The 19,999-nt window shown below is 34.1% G+C and overlaps 1 protein-coding gene across 2 annotated transcripts; it reads left to right on the plus strand.

The window, feature by feature from the left end:
• The first annotated feature begins 1,013 nt into the window (after window positions 1–1,013).
• On the plus strand, window positions 1,014–18,132 carry LOC132726424 (uncharacterized). 2 transcript variants are annotated; one of them, XM_060711738.1, is made up of 5 exons: window positions 1,014–1,061; window positions 6,333–7,325; window positions 7,780–7,924; window positions 9,714–10,397; window positions 11,472–18,132. In XM_060711738.1, exons 2-5 carry the CDS (start codon window positions 6,481–6,483, stop codon window positions 16,842–16,844), a joined length of 7,047 nt encoding a protein of 2,348 aa, XP_060567721.1. In that variant the 5' UTR covers window positions 1,014–1,061; window positions 6,333–6,480; the 3' UTR covers window positions 16,845–18,132. The 2 variants fall into 2 exon arrangements, with proteins under 2 accessions (XP_060567721.1, XP_060567720.1); XM_060711737.1 differs by having other exon boundaries at window positions 1,020–1,137.
• The last annotated feature ends 1,867 nt before the right edge of the window (window positions 18,133–19,999 follow it).

A 19,999-nucleotide genomic window follows, 5' to 3' on the forward strand; every position in this document is an offset into this window, starting at 1 on the left:
ATACATGTACATAAAAATCCTCGTGAAATGTTATAACAATTTAAAGTGGTATTTTTTCTCCTTTAAAATTCTTAATCACTATTATCCTAGGAATTCCCAAACGCAGAGATGATTCAGATATATGTCAACTAAGTAACATTTTGTAAACTGTAACCAGACACCATATATGTACAACGGTTTTGAAAAATAAAAATATTAGGATTTTTTAGGCTTAATGGGCCTTTAGATTAGAATTTGTACCAAACACTTGGTATAAATGAATGCACTTCTTGTGTATCATTAGTGAATCTTGACTTATAAGTAGGTATTTCCACTACATTGCATGATAAACTCCCGTTTCCTGATTACTTTTATAGGAAATGAATAACACTGTTATAAATACGTGTCCCAATCATCTGCTATTATTATTAACTGCTGAAAAGTGACACGTGAAAACAATTGTATTCATTATTCCTCTATTGTTCACGCAGAACAACCTTAAATAAGTGTTGTAGAAGATCTCATTTTCTTTCTTGGTGATGTATAGGACACGTTCCAAGATTTAGTGATGTACAACATTTTAGAGAACGTTGATATACCAAAATCCAGTGGATTTCGTTATTTTTATTAGATTAAAAAGCGTGCTTTGAACCCGTATAAAAGTTAATAATTAAGTAGAAAATTACTTTTAGAATTGCAATGTGAATAGTTGAAGTAACTAAAAATACAAATTAAATAGTTATTGATGCGGTCACAATATAAGGTATTTTGGTGATTTTATCCTAAACGGCCTTACCTACAATTAGTGGTGTTCATCATAAAAGCCTAATTTATATAGCATTTATCACCAAACGGTAACATGTGAAGGCCAATTTTATCTATCGATTGGTTTTTAAAATATCTATGATGAATGCCTTGTAATTGTAGATAACTTTATTGAAAAATCAGTCACGGGCCAAGCGTATTGGCGTGGACGTGCATGCGGTCAGCACGCTTCAGTCAAGATTTACGTCCCTTTAAATTATGCCCCTTGAATTGTAATCTCCGCCATTTGTAAATTAATTGCTGGCGAAATATTTAAGGTATTTTCCTTAAATTTTGCAATATTGAAACGATTTGGTAACAAATAGCACAAGCATATATTGCATTATGTTCTAGGTAATGTAATAGAAGATTATACAGATTCTTTAATCTTTCTCAAGTTGCAAAATTTTAATTTGTTTATTGGCGCAAACAAAGGGAGTTCGCTAGTTAGCGTACCCGGACGGATCTAGCTATCGGATAGATCCCACGCGTTGCACGTTTGAGTGATTTATTAATCGAACAAAATATGCTGGGTATAAAGATTTTATTTGTCTTGTATCTTTGATGATTTCATTTTGAATCAATCTTCTATTGAAAATATTTCTTGAATAAGTTGAAATTCACTAAAAACATGTTAAAAGATAGACAATATTAGAGTGGTTGAACCAATGCTCGGCGCATACCAATGCTCGGCGTAAAAAATATTTTTTTTAGAATATCTGAAAATGTCTCGAGTTATCTCCGATTTAGGTCACTGGTGCTTTTATTTACATCTTTCACCATTTTATCCTGGTGTGGTTCACTGCTGGTAAAGTCACGTGTCAATGCTAATAGCAGACGAACAACCGTATGTAATCCCCAACATATAAATTATTTAAATCTTTTAACATTAGAGTTCTGGGGCTGTAAAATTTAAACTAAAAGTTTGGTACTTGTAAATGTATGAACCTAATTTGGTTGTTACAATTTATTCAATATGTTTTCTTCATAAGATAAAAAAGAGATTTTAATCGAAAAACAATCCTGCATCATATAGTATTGTACGCCGAGCTATGGTACAATTTCACGCAAACCACTCTTGTTTATCCGGACTATCTATAGCTCCAGCCATGCACATCAGTATGTGATTAGCGAATTTTACACAATGGCTATTTAAAACAATATCATCGGTCTTGAAAATGGACATATAACATTGAGGTTTGTTGACGTTGATTTGAATTTGCCATATCAAATATAGTATTTTTACGCCGAGCGTTGATCCACCCACTCTAAAATCAATATTTCTCGGTGAAAGGTTACTAATACTTCATGTCACCATACGTTGTATTGTGTTTTCAATCTGTCGTTTATTACTGAAATACTGTTGGGAAAAGGCGTAAAATGAAACAAACAAACAATCTGTCGTTAATAAATTTGTTTATTATAATTGAGTAAAATTGTAATTGGCGGCGCCTTACTAGAACTGACACTGAAAATTTCATTGATGGGTACTGGCATGCGAGCAGTTCCCGTACAGAAGCAGTACCCGTATTTTTCAATTAAACGCTTGATTTTTACATGCATTCTTCAAAAATTCATTTCAAATCAAGCAGATACATAAACGAGACAAAATCTAAGTGTCAGTTCGACAGTATGTGTAAAAAGTCTCATTTTAAATCACTTTCACCTGTGCGTTGTCAAAACGTGACCTTGTTTTATCTGGGGGATTCCGTCCTTGCGCGCATGCGCAAACATACTTACACGTGAGGCATGTTAAAGGGTTTTCCGCTAATACCACCTGTTTACAGATAAGAAGGCAATGTGATGAAAACTTGTTTAATTACAGAATTTTGTCCAATATTACAATATAAAATAATTTTATGGCTTTGATGCGTAAAATATAATGCATACAAGCATGCCATCGCATGTGAATGCGTTGGGGGTAACGGTACTGGGTAATAGATACACGCGTTTAGTCTACTTTCTATTTCCTGAATTACATCAATTTATCTCTTAGAAAATGGTCTGTTCAACAATTATAAATGAAAAATAGGTCCGATATAATAAAATTGTATAATTATAATGGGTTAAATTCTATGTACGGGAACTACTTCTCTTCATACAAAATAATGGATAATTTCTGTACCCCATATGAGGCCTCATAACTAAGGGTTATTCTATGTTTAGAACATGATGGAATTTCCATGATTTGTGTGCCGAGCCGAATATTGATGTGTAACATTCAAATTTTGGTGAGTGCGCGTAATAAAAAATAATGTTTAAGTAACTACGATTTTTGTACGGGAACTGCTCGCATGCCAGTACTGTATACTGTATAGAAATTAGAATTCAATATATTCTTATTTGATTTTTATTATGCCACCGCAGCATCTGCGATGCGGTGGCATATAGCGATTCACCTGTGTGTGTGTGTGTTTGTGTGTGTGTTTGTGTGTGTGTTATATAGATTATATAGTGAACTTAAAAAATCTTCTTGTGAAAAACCACTAGTCCAATTTCAACCAAACTTGGCAGGATTGTTCCTTGGGTGAAGGGCTTCCAAAGTTGTTCAAAGAATTTCATTCCATGCAGAAATCTGGTTGCCATGGCAACCAAAAGGAATTATAAGAATAAATTTAAAAAATCTTCATGTAAAGACCCAAAAGGCCTAGAGCTTAGATATTTTACATAAGGCATTGTCTGGTAGACCTCTAACAAGATTGTTCAAATTATAGCCGATGGGTCAAAATTGGCCCCGCCCAGAGGGTCATTGATTTTCACTATGTACATATAGTAAAAACTTAAAATACCTTCTTGTAAAAACCCAAAAGGCCTAGAGCTTAGATATTTTGCATAAGGCATCTTCTGGTAGACCCTTACCAAGATTGTTCAAATTATAGCCCTTGGGTCAAAATCGGCCCCGCCCCGGGGTCATTGATTTTCACTATATGTACATATAGTAAAAACTTAAAACACCTTCTTGTAAAGACCCAAAAGGCCTAGAGCTTATATATTTTGTGTGAGGCATTGTCTGGTAGACCTCTACCCAGATTGTTCAAATTATAGCCCTGGGGTCAAAATCGGCCCCGCCCCGGGGGTCATTGGTTTTCCTTATATGTATATAGTAAAAACTTATAGTAAAAACTTCAAAAAAAATTCTTCTAGCAATTAACAAATGCTAGAGGTTAGATATTTTGCATGAAACATTGTGTAGTAAACCTCTAGCAAGATTGTTCAAATTATAGCCCTGGGGTCAAAATTTTTCCCCTGCCCTTGGGGTCATTGATTTCAATATATACATATAGTAAAAAATAAATAAATCTTATCTTATTGTCTGATGGTACAAGGCTTAGAGCTTTAATATTTGTTAAATTATATCATCTGAAGGTACTCTACAAAAGTTATTCAAATTTTGCATCTTGTGTCAAAATTAGCCCCGCCCCCTGGTGGCCATAGGTTTTCCTTATATGTATATAGTACAAACTTAAGAAATCATCTTCTCTAAATTTACAAAGGCTAGAGTTAAGATATTTTGCATGAAACATTGTGTAGTGAACCTCTGGCAAGATTGTTCAAATTATAGCCCTGGGGTCAAAATTGGTTCCGCCCCGGGGGTCATTGATTTTCATTATGTACATATAGTGAAAAAATAAAAAATATTTTTGTCTGAAGGTACAAGGCATAGAGCTTTGATGTTTGATATATAATATCATTTATAGGTCCTCTACCAAAGTTGTTCAAAATTTTCCCCTGGTGTCAAAATTGGCCCTGCCCAGGGGCAGTGATTCTCATTATGTACACATAGTAAAAACAGAAAATAAAACAAATGTTTTCCGAATGGGAGAAAGCTATAGCTTAGATATTTGACTTGAAATGTTGTTTGGTGGACCTGTATCAAAATTGTTTTGAATTAAACCCTTGGGTCAAAATTATGCCTTGCCCAAGGGGACAGTGACCTACTTTCTTGTCCTTTGATGTACAGCAATGACATTTTGACCATGTACACAGTTTTAGTTGTAAAATTGAACTTTGATATCAGGTGACCTAGATTTTGATGATGTGACCTACTTTCTTGTCCTTTGGTGTACAGCTATGAAATTTGAACCATGCGGTGGCATAGCATTTTTCTCAAATGCAATCTTGTTTTTAATAGACACGTGTAGACTATAGCTGGGCAAGCCAAAGCCTGGGCCCGCTTTACGGTCACGGCATTTGACTTCCCCGTATTAATCGCCAAAATTCTTTATAGGCATGCCATATTTACTGTAAATAACAAAAAGGAGTTATGAATATGCAAACTTGTGTATCAAGTGATGCTAGCCAAAATTCTGTAGATCTGTAGGCTAGCTGTATGGCATTTTTACAGTGAATAACAAAAAGCAATAAATTAAATAATAAACACTAAAACAGCAAACTTATATAAAATGTATTATTCATGAAGAAGTTTCTATTAAATACTGTACTGTATATTATGTAGAAATTAAGTTTGCGTTGAAATGAAACTCAATTTATCAATTAGTCATTTTAGTGGTTAACAAGCGCTGGTTTAGATCTGCAAGAGTTAGATTTAGATTGATTTAAATTAAACTTGGCTAGATGGTATGTGTAGGCAATCCGAAACTTAGGCAATTAGAATCACATCATTTAATTTCTTTTTTATTCTTCAATAAAAACAGAATGATGTATTCCTAATGTTTCCATCTAAAGACAAAAGAATCAGTTGATATTAAGTTTAAAAAATTAGCCTTTGTGTGTATGGAAATATATGTTTTGAGTGATCCAGAACTACTTGAATGACATTGTCTAATGTTTTCACATAATCAATTTAATTTTTTTCATGTTGATTTAATGTCAAGATTTCAAGAAAACTTTGGTAAGCAGTGTAATAATTCTGTGATGTTTAGAAAAGAAATGTCACATGTTACTATAAGATTATGCAACCTAAAGCACTCCAAAAATATTGCAAAAAATAACGCTTTTCATAATGTGGTTCTGACAGCCTACACTGACTGTTTTTATTGACAATGTTTCATGGATGTAATACTTTTGTACGTGATTATTATAACCTTCCATGGCATGACAATAATCCACTATAAAAATTTACAAGAGCACAGTTTAGCCACCACAGTTCCTAGGCAGTCTGTCAAGCATTTAATCAGTACTACTACTAGTGCCTTCACTTTCGTAAGGAACTCTACAAATCATAAAATTTTTTAGTTTGACATACTAGACAATTCTAAAAGCACTCCAGACAACATACAATACACAGAAAATTAGTTGTCATGAATTCTGAATGGCCGTACATCATGTGAAATTAATTGAAAAATGTTCATATTTGTGAAAATGTGATATTTTGATCATCATTATTGTGTTATAATTATAATTGTAAAAATGCTCAGTTTCTAATTTATTATAATCATACAGAATTCAAGATGTTTACCAGTTTAATGTAACATACCTGTACTTTTCTTAAGTGTTTGCTTCAAGGTTTTTCTTATTGTAACATTAACATATTTTCTCATTTATCCTGAATCCTCATCTTCGTCTGTTATTTTCTTCTTTCATTTCAGGCTGTTTACAAAAGAGATTGCCTTAAAGAGATGGAAATTCTACATCTACAGTAGCAGCAAATTAACAATGGGGTAGATACATGTAGAAAATGGGTTGAGAAATTTGACATTCGCTTCAGAATTAAATTTGTTTGTTAAGTTTTTAACAATGGCTAACAATTATTCAAATGTGATGGATGGGACTCGTCTATCAGAGCAAAATATTTACACATGTCGTCTGTGTTTCAAACAGTTCCTTTACTACAGTGACTATGCTTTCCATGAACGTATGCACTTTGACCAGGTTACCATACCTGGTTCTCTGCAATCGGCTGGTTTAAGACCACCTTTTGATAATCATGTGGTTCCAGCATATAACTCGACTGGTTCTACGCCCGGGACTTTGGACAGTTTCGATAAGTTGATTCAACCATTCCGTAGTTCAATTCCTGAAAATGATATCAGGTCTCAACCAGATTCCAGAGGACTGATTCCAACAAGTCAGCAAGACTTGCGAAATTATGTGCCTTCAAGTCCTGCTGATCATAGGAATATGGCAGTAACAAGCCCAGCTGACCCAAGGAATATGGTCGCCACAAGCCCAGGTGACCCTCGCAATATGGTTCCATCAAGTCCAGCTGACCCAAGGAATCTGATCCCTTCTAGCCCAGCAGATACAAGGAACATGGTACCTTCAAGTCCTGCAGATCCTAGAAACTTGGTTCCTGCCAGCCCTGTAGACCCGAGAAATATGGTTCCAGCTAGCCCAGTAGATCCAAGAAACATGGTTCCGGCAAGTCCTGTGGATCCTAGAAACCTTGTTCCAGCAAGTCCTGTAGATCCAAGGAACATGGTACCAGCAAGCCCAGTTGATCCAAGAAATATGGTAGCAGCTAGCCCAGTTGATCCAAGGAACATGGTTCCTGCCAGTCCTGCTGCTCAACAAGATCCAAGAAATCTTATGGTTTCAAGCCCGGCTTCACTGCCTGATAAATCTTCACAACAAATGTACAGGTAATTATTTGAAAGAAGATTCGTATCTTCATTCTCTTATTCATGTTAATTATAAGCTGTAAATAAGTGAATTGTTAAAAGGTTAAAACATTTTGCGCACAGTCATGTCATTAATCTCGCTCTAAATTTGTGAACAATGTTTCTATGGATGGATTGTTTGATGACGCTTTCATCAAAAGCAATAGTTATTGCTTATATAACTATGTTTTCTATATATTCTAGGCAATATGCAAGGGGTAATTTCTGTCTTCAGTGATATTGATATTTTCAATTTTTACATTATCATTCATATTAAAAACTTGTGTTTAACTTTTGCGGTGTGATTTGTACTGATGTACTTATATATATGTAAGATTGTAGAAAAGCAAAACTTATCTTGATTGTGAATCAAATCCATGTGAATAAAACTAATGTTATCAATCAATAAGGATTAATATGTGTGTTTGATTTACAGAAGTGATATAGATGTACAGAACATGAATCTCGGGTCAAGATCAACACCAATCAACATTCAGAGTCCCTCTATTTCTATGGCAAGTGTTCCCATGTCAACAGATGTAAGAATGTTACCCATAGATTCACGACCATCTCAAAGTCAGGTGAGAAGGGACATAGATATTTATCATTAATTTTTATTATGTGAGAAATGCATTTAAGCAGCTGAAACATTGGAAGTTTCAGTGTTGAAAAATATTCATGATCTCATTTTTCCAAGGATTCAGTATAATCATCTACAAGAGTATATACATGTAATAGGGGTTGGGTTGTATCTTGCACCAACATTTAAAGCTATATAGTGACTTCCCAGCTTCACTGGTGGAGGAAAACATTATGTGCCCCTCTAGGCCTTTTTTCAGGCACAAACAGGAACCGGAGTAGTTCCTTAAGTTAGCTGGATAGCTTCAACACATGAAAGAATCCAAAGCCCCTGGCAGTGAGGGACAAGAGGTTAGAAGTTGAACATCCTTAACCACTTGACCACAGATGCCCTGTATTTCAAATGGGCAGGAATTACAATGAAATTCATGTTTAGCTGTTACAGCCTGCCTTCAACTTGAATCAGATCTTTACCAAGATGAGAAGTGATGCAAAAGTTTAAGTAACCGAAAATATTAGTACATGTATATGCACATTTATTTATGTACCTTTTTTTCAGCTTACCATTTCCAGATTTCTTAAACACAGAAAAAAGTAAGAAAGTTCAAATTTTGAATTGGAAGAAACTCTTACAGACAGCTCTTATTTAATATTTTTGATAGCCAGATGCTCGAGAGTTAAGTATCCAGCTATCAAAAAACTCCAGTCTACAGTTTTAAGATGTATCATTAAAATACATTATCAATATTTGGAAATGGAGCAATGCAAAAAAAAATGGTAATAATATTTGGACATACCAAGACTAGTGTCAGTATAATTATGAAGAATCATTATTGTGCAGGACTAAAACCATTCTTTATACTTGCAGTAAAACTGGAATCTCAATTTTTAAACTTGAAAAGATACTTTATTTTCATGTGGCAAGTGGGGATTTACAGAGTGAACTTTTTATGCCACCGCAGCATCTGCGATGCGGTGGCATATAGCGATTAACCTGTGTGTTTGTGTGTGTGTGTGTTCTATAGATTATATAGTGAACATAAAAAATCTTCTTGTGAAAAACCACTTGTCCAATTTCAACAAAACTTAGCAGGATTATAGCCCTGGGGTCAAAATGGGCCATTGGTTTTCCTTATATGTATATTGTAAACACTTATACATGTAGTAAAAACTTTAAAAAAAATTCTTCTAGCAATTGACAAATGCTAGAGGTTAGATATTTTGCATGAAACATTATGTAGTGAACCTCTAGCAAGATTGTTCAAATTATAGCCCTGGGGTCAAAATTGCCTTTGCCCCGGGGGTCATTGATTTTCAATATATACATATAGTCAAAAAATCTTATTGTCTGAAGGTACAAGGCTTAGTGTTGTATTAATGCAGTGGCATAGCATTTTTCTCAAATGCAATCTTGTTATATTTAAAAATATTACAATAAATGCAGTAATATTTGTCTTGTTATTGGTCAGTTAATAACAAATGCTATTGTTAACCTCCAAATTCAAATTCTTGTCTGTTATTTGATGAGGGAGAAAAGTTCCCAGAGCAAACTCAATAAGATAAAGAAGGTTGTTATTTGTACACTTCATAATTGTATGAATAAGTTGCCTTTGTGGTGCATAAAGATTTCCTATAAACTTAAATATGTCTTTTATTGCAAATGTGAAAAACATTAACCATTATAGTCTACAGTAGTAATAAAAAGTTGATTTTCAAGGAAAGTTAGCTTTTGCTCTCATGTTTTCAGTTTTAAATAATATGATTATAACTTGAGTTTTATTTTATTTACAGGTGTCATCTGACAGTAGACATCTTCCTGTTGACAGTCTTGCTTATAGCTCTTCCTCATTCCTGGACAGTTTAACACGGAGTTTGTACACCCCAGATCTCTCAAATAAACCTATGTCAATACCCCCTTTTAGTGCACTTCCAATGGGACGGCCAGAAGAGATTTTGGGACTGGATAGTAGGCAACATCCAATTCAAAAGCCTGATCCCTACTATGGCATCCCTAAATCAATTTACCATCCAACTTCGGCACCGGAGGTAGGCGACAACTACACCGGCAACCAGTATGGACTTAGCAAGCTGCTTGGCCCTCAGCAAGGGACGTATTACCAACAGACCCTGTCTAGCCAACCTCAGAATCTGTATGGTGTAGATAAACTGACTTCTGCACCGTTGCCAGTAAATTATTATAATCAGCCTAACAGTAATGAAAAATCCAACACTGACCATAGAGACACCGTGCCGAAACAGACATTGCACTATGGTCCTTCAGTAGCAACTGTATCCACAACTAACCATTCCCACTATCAACATAGCATTCCACGTACCGATCAGCAGCTGTCAAATCCTAGCCAGCAGAAAGTAGTCCCAAACTCGACAGAGCAGTTGCCGGCATATCCTAGCGGGCATGCTTCACCTCATCTCACTTACAGCCAGGTTTATAAGGGTAGTCAGCCACAAGCTCAGGTATAGTAAAGATTTTCTAGTTATTTTTATCTATGACCAAATGTAAACATGTACTTCGATTTACTGTTTTTGTATTTAAATTTTAAGTGTTTTTATAACTGACAGCTCAATATGTCCTTGATATATCACATTATCACAAACCTGAGCTGCTTTTGCGGCTCCCTAAAAATGGTATTGCACAGCTGTGCATATATTTTGATGTGACATCGTAAGTTATACAAACATAGCGTAATGAGATGATAAATATTAGCATTGCACTATAGGGGTTTCAGTAAAAAATTATACTTTTTCACTTTAAACAGTCTTTATTTTATGTATGAGATAAATAAAGTAGATTCATTACTAAATTTATTGTCCTCGTTGAATAAAGAAATATTGTGCTCGCCAAAGGCTCGCATGAGACAATTTTATTCATCTCATTAAATAGATTCAGTATTGAATCTACACTCATTTCATATCTATCCTCTATTTATAAATAACTATCTTGCAGAGATGGAAAAAATTTCTTAAGTTTTAAACAAATGTTGATCAAATTATTAATCAGTTTGCCAATCTTGACCTTGTAGTTTTTATATGTTTGCAATATTTTTATGCCCTCAAAGGGTGGCATATAATAGTTTTTGAAATGTCTGCCCCTGTCTGCTTTTTGTCCATACCATATTTTTGTCTTTCGTGAATGGAATTGTGCTGAAATGTATAGGACATTGAGACAATATGCAAGATCCAGGTTTGTAAGTCAAAGGTCAAGGCCACACTTGAAAGGATTTTTTCATTAAAGTGCATTGATGGTCATGTTCTGTCAACAAATCTATTATTCCTGAATGGATTTTAGAATGACTTGGCATATATGTGCAGATATGTCATGTAAACTCTGTAAATTGAAAAAAAAGCATGATTTAAATAGTAACTGTTTGATTTCCTATTGTTCCATTTAATTTTTTCAATACATATTACTAAAAATATTTTTGAAGATAATATGAATTCCTTCTGATTTATATTTTTGTTTTCCAAAACTTATTTATCTGTTTGTACCTTATTATGACTTTAAATTATTGACTTTTCTGTTGATTTCAGGTTTATGCTCCAGTGCCTTCACATGCCTTGCCAAGTCAGCATGACTACAAGTTGAGCACTGAGCCAGTACCAACTGTCAACCTGGCCCCTAAACAGCCAACACAACAGACACAGGAAATCATGTGCTATATCTGCCAGGCACCATTCTCTAACATGGCCGATATGTCAGAGCACATGAAGATTCACGCACAGGGAATGGTATCCCAAAACCGATCTCCTATCACCACACAGCAGCAGAATTTTTCAGTCAGTACTGCAGGACCTTTACCCTCTGCTGGACCAGTTTCATCGTCACCAGGCGCTGATGTCTTGCGAGCTCATTTGGCAGCGAAACAGGTTAGTCCAGTGCTTCCGCAAGGTCCTCATATGAAGCCCAAGGAGACCATGCCTGTAAAGCCTAAGCACCCAGTTCCAGAGAAAGTGAAGGAGATACCCCAGCCTACAAAGTCGAAGGATAGTGTATCTTTTAACTGTACTGTGTGTGGTAAAGCATTCATGATACAGGCGTTGTTGGTTGATCATATGAAGGTACATACATCCCCACAGCAATATGAATGTAAGGTGTGCGGAAAAGTTTTTAAGAAAAAGTCGAAATGTGCCAGGCATGAGGCACTCCATTCCCGCGACATTCATCTATATTACTGTGAGATTTGTGACAAAAACTTTGAACAAAAAGGTAAATATCTTCATCACATACAAAATCGGCACACAGAGCAGGATTCTTTCCGTATTCATCAGCATAGGGAACACCAGGCAGGAACCAAAAAGGCTGTGCCGCTTACTGGTGGAACCATCGATACCACTTTCGATGGTGTGGAAGTGGAAAAATATATTGACTGTCAAATTTGTGATGAAGAAATTGAGAAAGTGAAACTTGTGGCTCATTTGAAAACACATGATGTTCACACATGTGATAAATGTGATCAAGTGTTCTTGCAAAAAACTGAATGTGTTGAACATTTAATGAGTCAGCATAGGAAAGAATTACAGAATACGAAATCAGAAGATGAGCGTGAATCTCCAATGAAGAAAAGTTTGTTTAATGTTGAAAGTAAAAAAGTGAATGAACCTGTCGTAGATCCAGAAATAAAAAGCGACGCCTCAGGGATTGTAGGGAAGGTTAACAAGAGTAGAAAAGAAGTTATCAAAGACTTGAAGGAAAAGAAAAAGGAAGTCATGAAAAACTTGAAAGAGAAACAAAAACAACTCAGGTACCTGGAAAAGCAGAAACTTGTGAAAGAGAAAAAAGTTAAAACTGATACTGTTTCACCAGAAGAGAGTGTTAAAAATGTTGAAGAAGTCAAGACTATAACCAAAAGTCAGGACGATTCCAAGTTAAATTTAACTGAAGTTAAGTTGAAATTCAGTTGTTCCAAATGTGAAAAATCTTTTGCTAATAAGTCAGATCTGATAGCGCACGTTGAGACCCATGTCAAAGATCCAACACGGGTATATTGCGAGGTATGCGACTACGCGTATCAAACAAAAGAGAAAGGTTATTACATATATCATATGAAATACCATAGAGATCATGAGCTTATAAATTCCAAACATCCTGCTCAGATGTGCTGTCAGATATGCTATACTAACATACCTAAAGAGACATTTGTGACCCATATAAAGCGAGTACATTCACAGTATTCATGTGACATTTGTCAGTGGTCCTACTCCAGCATAAAATCTCTCGAGAAGCACATGAGGTCTATTCATGGTGGTAAAAAGTACAAGAATTATGTGTATGATGAAAGTCATTATATTGAAGATATTGTTGAACCGCCACCTTCTCCTGACACTCCAGTCGTTTACAAAAAGCTCAAAGATATACAGGCAGAACAGCAGCAAAGTGTTGAGAAAAAGAAAGGAGCAAAGATGTTCTCGTGTAAAGAATGCAGAAAGAGTTACACTAAGAAACAAAATTATGACAAGCACTTAAAGACTCATAATATGTCTAGTGAAGAGCCTCAGATCATTTGTGAGCTTTGCCAGGTATGTCTAGATAGTAGGGGTACATACATATACCATTTGCAGCAGCATAGTGAACTTGAAAACACTACAGCTGCAGCTGTAAAGATCGAGAAGGCACAAGATAAAGATACTAGTAAATTAGACAATAAAATTAAAGTTGAGGAAATGATCAAAACTGAAACATGTTTAAAAGATGGGAAAGGTAATAAGAATGAAAGTAAAAAAGATGTATCTGAAACAAAAAGGGTATCAGCGAAAAACGATACTGAAAAAATTAAGAAGGAAACTATGATCACTGTGCTAAATCCAGAAACTGGGGACTTTGAAGAAAAACTAATTGAAGAAAGTGATGAACCTGAAATAAGTATTGATATAAGAATATTTGAAGAGGATTTTGTTAAGGAGACTGAGGTTAAAGATGAAACTGAAGAAACAGATGACAAGGAGAAAAGTGTTAATGATGTTGTTGGTGAAATTGTTTATTGTCGTTTATGCAACAAGTGTGTTCAGAGAAGTACATTATCAGAACATATGAGAACTCATTTGACATACAGTTGTAATAGTTGTCACTATGCTTTTATGAAGAAACAACGTTATATAGAGCACAAACTGGCTTTACATTTATCTGAACTTATTGCAGAAGAAATAGAGAAGCATGAAAAGGCTGTTCCAGAAGAATCAGTGAAACCAGAAAATACAACTGAGCAAAAGGAGAAAGATTTACACAGGAGAAAGAGAAGTACTAAAATTCTGAATTGCCCTTTGTGTACCTCTGAATTTAGGCAAGATAAATATGTCGAACATTTAAAGACTCATGAAAAGCCAGTTCTTGCTTGCCAGTTTTGTGAACGAACCTTTTCCAAGAAAAACATTTTAGCTATTCATGAAAAGTCACACGAGACAATTTCTCATGGAGTAAATGAACTGCCCTATCCTAAATTATGTCCTGTGTGTGGAATTGAAATGAATTCTAGAAAAGCGTATATGAATCATGTAACTGAACATTCTAAAAAAGTGGTAAGTTGTAAGAAGTGTGAAGAAATGTTTACAAATGACAAAGTTCTTGACAACCATGTTAAGCTGTGTCATGATCCACATGCTAAGGTTTACTGGAAGGAAGATGGAGAGGGTTTGAAGTTTGATACTAAAACTGGAAGAATACATGAAGTTAGTTCTGACTATATTTCTGAAATTAAAGAACTGAATGATCTATGCAAGCAGTTTGGAAAGCCCCCAATATGGTTTACGTCTCCTAAGAAAGTGAAAGAGGTTAAGGAAAAGTCTCTAAATACAAGTAAAGTAAAAAGGGGTGAAAGTAAGAAAGAAGAGGCCTCTGAAAGTGTAGAAACAAGTGACAGTGAAGAAAAGCCTAAAAATGAAACATCAGATGAGGATTATGTTCCTGAAAGAAACCTACGTAAGCGAAAGTCTGGAAAAGTGACAGAAAGTGATGATGTTGAAGATGAAGACTCTGAATCTGAAGGTTATAAACCTTCAAAAAAGAAAAAGCGAAGTCCTAGGTATAATAATGTATCAGATGATTCTGTTTCAGAAGATAGTTATAAACCAAAAAGTACAAAAACCAGACAAGTGGTTGTGAAAAAAGATCTGTTGAAACAAAAAATTAAGAAACTTAAACAAACTGCTGGAAGAGTTCTAAGATCCACAATAGATAATAAATCTGAATCTAAAGCGAATAAAGTTAAACCTGTTGTTAAGCGGAAAACAGATGGTGAAAGTAGCTCAAGTAGTCCTAAGAAAAAGCGAACTGAAGTTGAAAACTTAAGTTTTGAAGAGGTTGAAAAGGTTAAAAGAAATGACGAATTCCCAGAGAAATGCCCAGAATGTGGAATAGCTCAGTTTTCATTAAGTAGTTACAAGGCTCATGCAAGGATGCATACAGGGGATAATCCATTTCGTTGCCCTGTTTGTGATCAATCCTTTACACGTGCTTGTAACATGCTGACACATGTGAAACATAAACATAAGGAATATAGTTTGAAAAAATTGAGGAAAAACATGAAAAGCTTTTCTGAACCGAATAAGTCTGTTAGATCTTTAAGAAACCGTGAGAAAAGCCCTGCACCTAATCCAGACATACCACTGTCTGCAAGCACACCTATAAAAGGCTCAAGGCTTGTAGTTAAACTTTCCCCAATAGACATTGAGGAGAAAAAGAAAAGTGTTAAGAGGAGTCCAGATACTAAAATTCTAGACAGTATAGAGAAGAAAAGTATATACTTTTGTGAAGTTTGTAAGAAAAAGTTTTCTCAAAGATGGAATTATGCTCAACATATTCAGGTACATAAGAAAGATGGTAAAAAGAAAGAAAAGGAAAATAAGACTGTTGCTAATAAGAAAGACATGAAAAAGAAAGAAAAAGAGAGTAAACCATTTTCATGTAAGGACTGCTCTGAATCATTTAAAAAGAAAAGAGACTTGTATATTCATACCAAAATTCATTCGACTGATGAAGATGACAATTCTGACAAAACTGAAGTTGAAAATTTAAACCTTTCCCTAAATACTTCAATTGAAAGTACAAGCAGTGATAAAGTAAATAGTTCTATGGAGACAACTGAAAGTTTTGTTGCTCAAAATGGCAAACTTGATGAAAGCAAAAGTGAGAGTAAAAGCAATGCTTCGCAAAATGAAAGTATAGAAATGGCAACAGATCTGAATCTAGGTGACAGTTTAGAAATTGATACTGAAACAAATGACATAGCAAAGGCAAAACAGAAACAAATTGTTAAAGAACAAGTTAGTGGTAAGAATGGTACAAAAGATGACATTGGTAAAATATCTAAAAGTGACAATGTTTCTGTCTCAGGAATAAGTGGGGATACTGTTTCAGTAAGTAAAGAAGAGAATATAAAGAATGAAACATCTTTGAATTCAAATACTGTGTCGATGGAGAACAACAAAGACATGGGTAATAACGGTTGTGAATTAGTAAAAGAAATATCTGTGCCTCAGAATAATAATGATGATCACAGTAAAAGTGGTGATAGTGACAGTGAAAAGGCAAAGTTACGGACTCAGCCGTCTGTTAATAAAATGTCAGCTGAGACAGCAATATCTAAATGGAAAGCGAAAGTTAGCGAACTGTTGTCTTCTCAGCTAGAGCTTCATGCTACAAAGCAACAAGAGGAGCTTGCCAATCCCGAAATAAAGCGGGTCAAGGAGTATTTGTCTATAAGTGGTAAAGGGGAGAAGCATAAGTTTGAGTGTCGTATATGCGGGGATTCGACATGCGATGAGGAAGCTTCATTCAGGCACCACATGGAAGTTCATCTGAACGAACCTCCGCCCCATTGTGGTATATGTGACATTTATTTTATGGCCATTCATCCTAAGAGACGTTTAGCAGAGCATAACAAGAAGAAACATCCAGAATTGAGCATTTAGGTGTAGATTAGTTCAAGGTTTTACTGTAAACATTTAAGTGATAGTGTAAACCCAAAGGTAGAATGCAACATTTGCTTGATTTTCATGGTAATTATCTACCTTGTATTATACCTATTGTTGGATTTCTGCCATGCTTATCTGTTGTTGTTTATGTGTTTCTTTGATGTATACATTTGTTAATGTTACCATATACCTGTATGATAGAGTTTCATAAACAAAAGCATTTTCTTTCATGAACAATAAATTTTGTTTTTAGTGAATTTTTTGAACACTGCTCTAAGATAATGTAAATATTCATGTTTTCTTTTTCATTTAGGAAAACAAAGTGTTCCATTGAACAAAAGCTTCCATGGTTTTTTTTCTCTCTTCATTATTGTTGATGCCCATTATATTCATTAACAGTCTGTGGTTATTAAGATGTAAATATTTATTGTAATTTGGTAGTTTAATACAATGTAGATTAACTGTTATATTTTATAAACATATCAATTTTAGACGAGCAGTGGCTCGTTTTGAATGTATTGCAAATAGACCAGTATTCATTAACATTTTCTGCTTGAAAATTTACCTCCTGATTTGGCTTAGGTGTTACTTTGTTATCGTATTAATACGCACTTTTTTTTTTCTACGATACAAGAGTTCTTTGTTTCAATTTTATGTATTGATACATAATGTAGATGAAATAAGATTTCTGTGTCATAAATTGTTCAAAATAATTTTTTTTTTTTATTAGGAATATGTTGTCAATACGTTGTTGAATATGCATTTGAAGTGATATAGTTGGAACTGTGAGTGATATATAGATTATATTTCACTGATGTATTTGAATATATAATTTAACAACATAAGATTGACTTTCTTGCCAGCATTGGTTGTTTACTTTTTTTTCTAGGAAATGTTAATGAATATTGTTAACAAACTGTAGTTATATTTTATACCCGCATACAGAAGCACTAGTACAACATTGTCGGCACCTAGTCATTTATCTTTAATATACATTTAGATATATATAGATAGATAGTTAGTTAAAATTGTTTTCACCGTGTTGATATAGCATTGAACAAATATTTGAAGAGTTGGCCTCTTTTAAAACAGTTTCTTTCAAAGTAATGGCGACAAAAATGGCATAACGGCAAGCATATGTCATCACTGTAGAGCAAAGTCTTCTTAGCTGCTGAGTTTTAACAATTTTAAATTTTTGAAATCCGTTTAAAAACAAACTGAACTTAGTTAAAAGCAGGTGATGTCCATACAAATAGTCAGTTTATAAGCTTTATCAAAGTTCAAGTTATTGAATATAAATTCAGAGTAAGTTGCTTTGGGTAGTGGGGGTGTGTGGCATATAGCCAGATATAAGCTTTTATCCATCCTGCTGCCCTTCCATAGATAAAACAGTGACATGTGGGAGCATCCTTATCCTATGAGCACGCTGCTAGTTTCTTATTTATTTTGATAAACAAACAGTGCATTATTCAAGAATTGACTTTTGACAATTTATTAAAACTTAAAATCTATTTACATATCGGTTTTGGATAGTTTAATTTTTCTTCTTTGCATGACCTGTAATTTCATTTAGTGGTAGGATGGATCTATTCTAATTGATTATGTAATTTGACGGCGATTTTTAACTTTTAAAACTTTTTCTAGAAAAAAATAAACTTAATATCTAATTATGATAACTCTGTTATGGCATTTTAAATTATTGACTGTGTTGTATTTTATATGGTTAACACAGCTGACCTGTTGGAAATTGTTTGAAAACAGTGGAGATATGCTTGGTTTTTATGTACTAGTAGTGATGACTCATGTTAGTAAAATAGTTCTGTATATACCAGTAAGAAGACATATATATATAAAGTTTAGAGTGAAGATTCACAGAGCTCCAGATAGCGTGCGTATAAGCGTAAAATACGCATAGAAAATCTAAAATACGCATCACTTTCAAAATTCGTGCGTCACAGTTACGCACAACAAAATGAAAATACGCTCGTATGTCAAAATTTATGCGTAAAAGAATAGAAATGTAAACATTTGATATGTAGAAAGAAAATGTTTTGACCATAAAATACAATATATTTCCATTTAATTGCATTGAAAACTAAAAATTCTGTTGTCAACAACGCATGTTAAAAACGAAAGTAGCAGGAAATACAGAAGGGAGGTAACTCCCGTAGATCTATCAACCTGTGAAATTATTGATGAAATTTGTGCCATATAATCATCGTAGGAGTTAACACAGTATAAAGATTGTTTAGGCATCTATTGACATACTTATGCCTCAATATAAACAAAGATATATTTTAATTTCTTTAACTTTAGTTGTTGGAACAAAATAACATGTTATTCACCTGCAGTTTTGTACTCAATATTTTCGTACCCAGTCTACAGTTACGGACAATTTTCTCTCAGATCAATAATTTTTTTAAGGAAAGATAAAAAAATCTTGTTTATGTTTCTTTAATTCTAATGTCAACTTTAATTGTTCAAACTGGAGTACATGATAAGGTACATGCCAACAAAAATAAAGAAAGAAAATATTGACTCCTAGAAAATAAAATAACTTGAGGGCTTCCACTAGTGGAAGTTTGGGAGTCTTTTACTCCTTGAATTGGCCTGTGACTTCCAAAAATCAATACTTTCCTTCTTTACCTATATTATGTGACTTCCAATATCAGAGATTTTGAAGTCTTTGACTTCCAAATTTTGAAAATGGAAGCCCTGTTAATTTTGCTGTGTATCCTAAACTTGAGTTCCAGTATACTCTGGAAGTCTGACTTTACATGGCATGTTTTGTATTGTTTCACATTAAATCAGTATTATATTTGTAAAGGTTTTTCTAAAAAAAGAAAATAAACAAACAAACACAACAATAAGTTTAATTTGTTTATAAAAAAATGCAAAATGCTTTTTTGACAGATTTTACCCCTTAAGTTTTTCAGAATTTGCATTTTACCCCTCACTCTAAATTTTGAGGGGTAAAAACCCCTTAGCCAAAAAAATTATCTGGAGCTCTGGATTCACATAATCTTTAAAACAAAAAAATGATTTTATAACAAAAAACAAAAATGATATTGTATTAAAAAAACAAAAATGATTATATATAAAAAACAATTTTAAATGATTTTATTGTAAAAAGGAACGATTTTGGTGCAAAT

This window comes from Ruditapes philippinarum, unplaced genomic scaffold (genome assembly GCF_026571515.1).
Source record: "Ruditapes philippinarum isolate M1 unplaced genomic scaffold, ASM2657151v2 ctg2772_1_1_1_1, whole genome shotgun sequence".
Taxonomy (NCBI): Eukaryota; Metazoa; Mollusca; class Bivalvia; order Venerida; family Veneridae; genus Ruditapes; species Ruditapes philippinarum.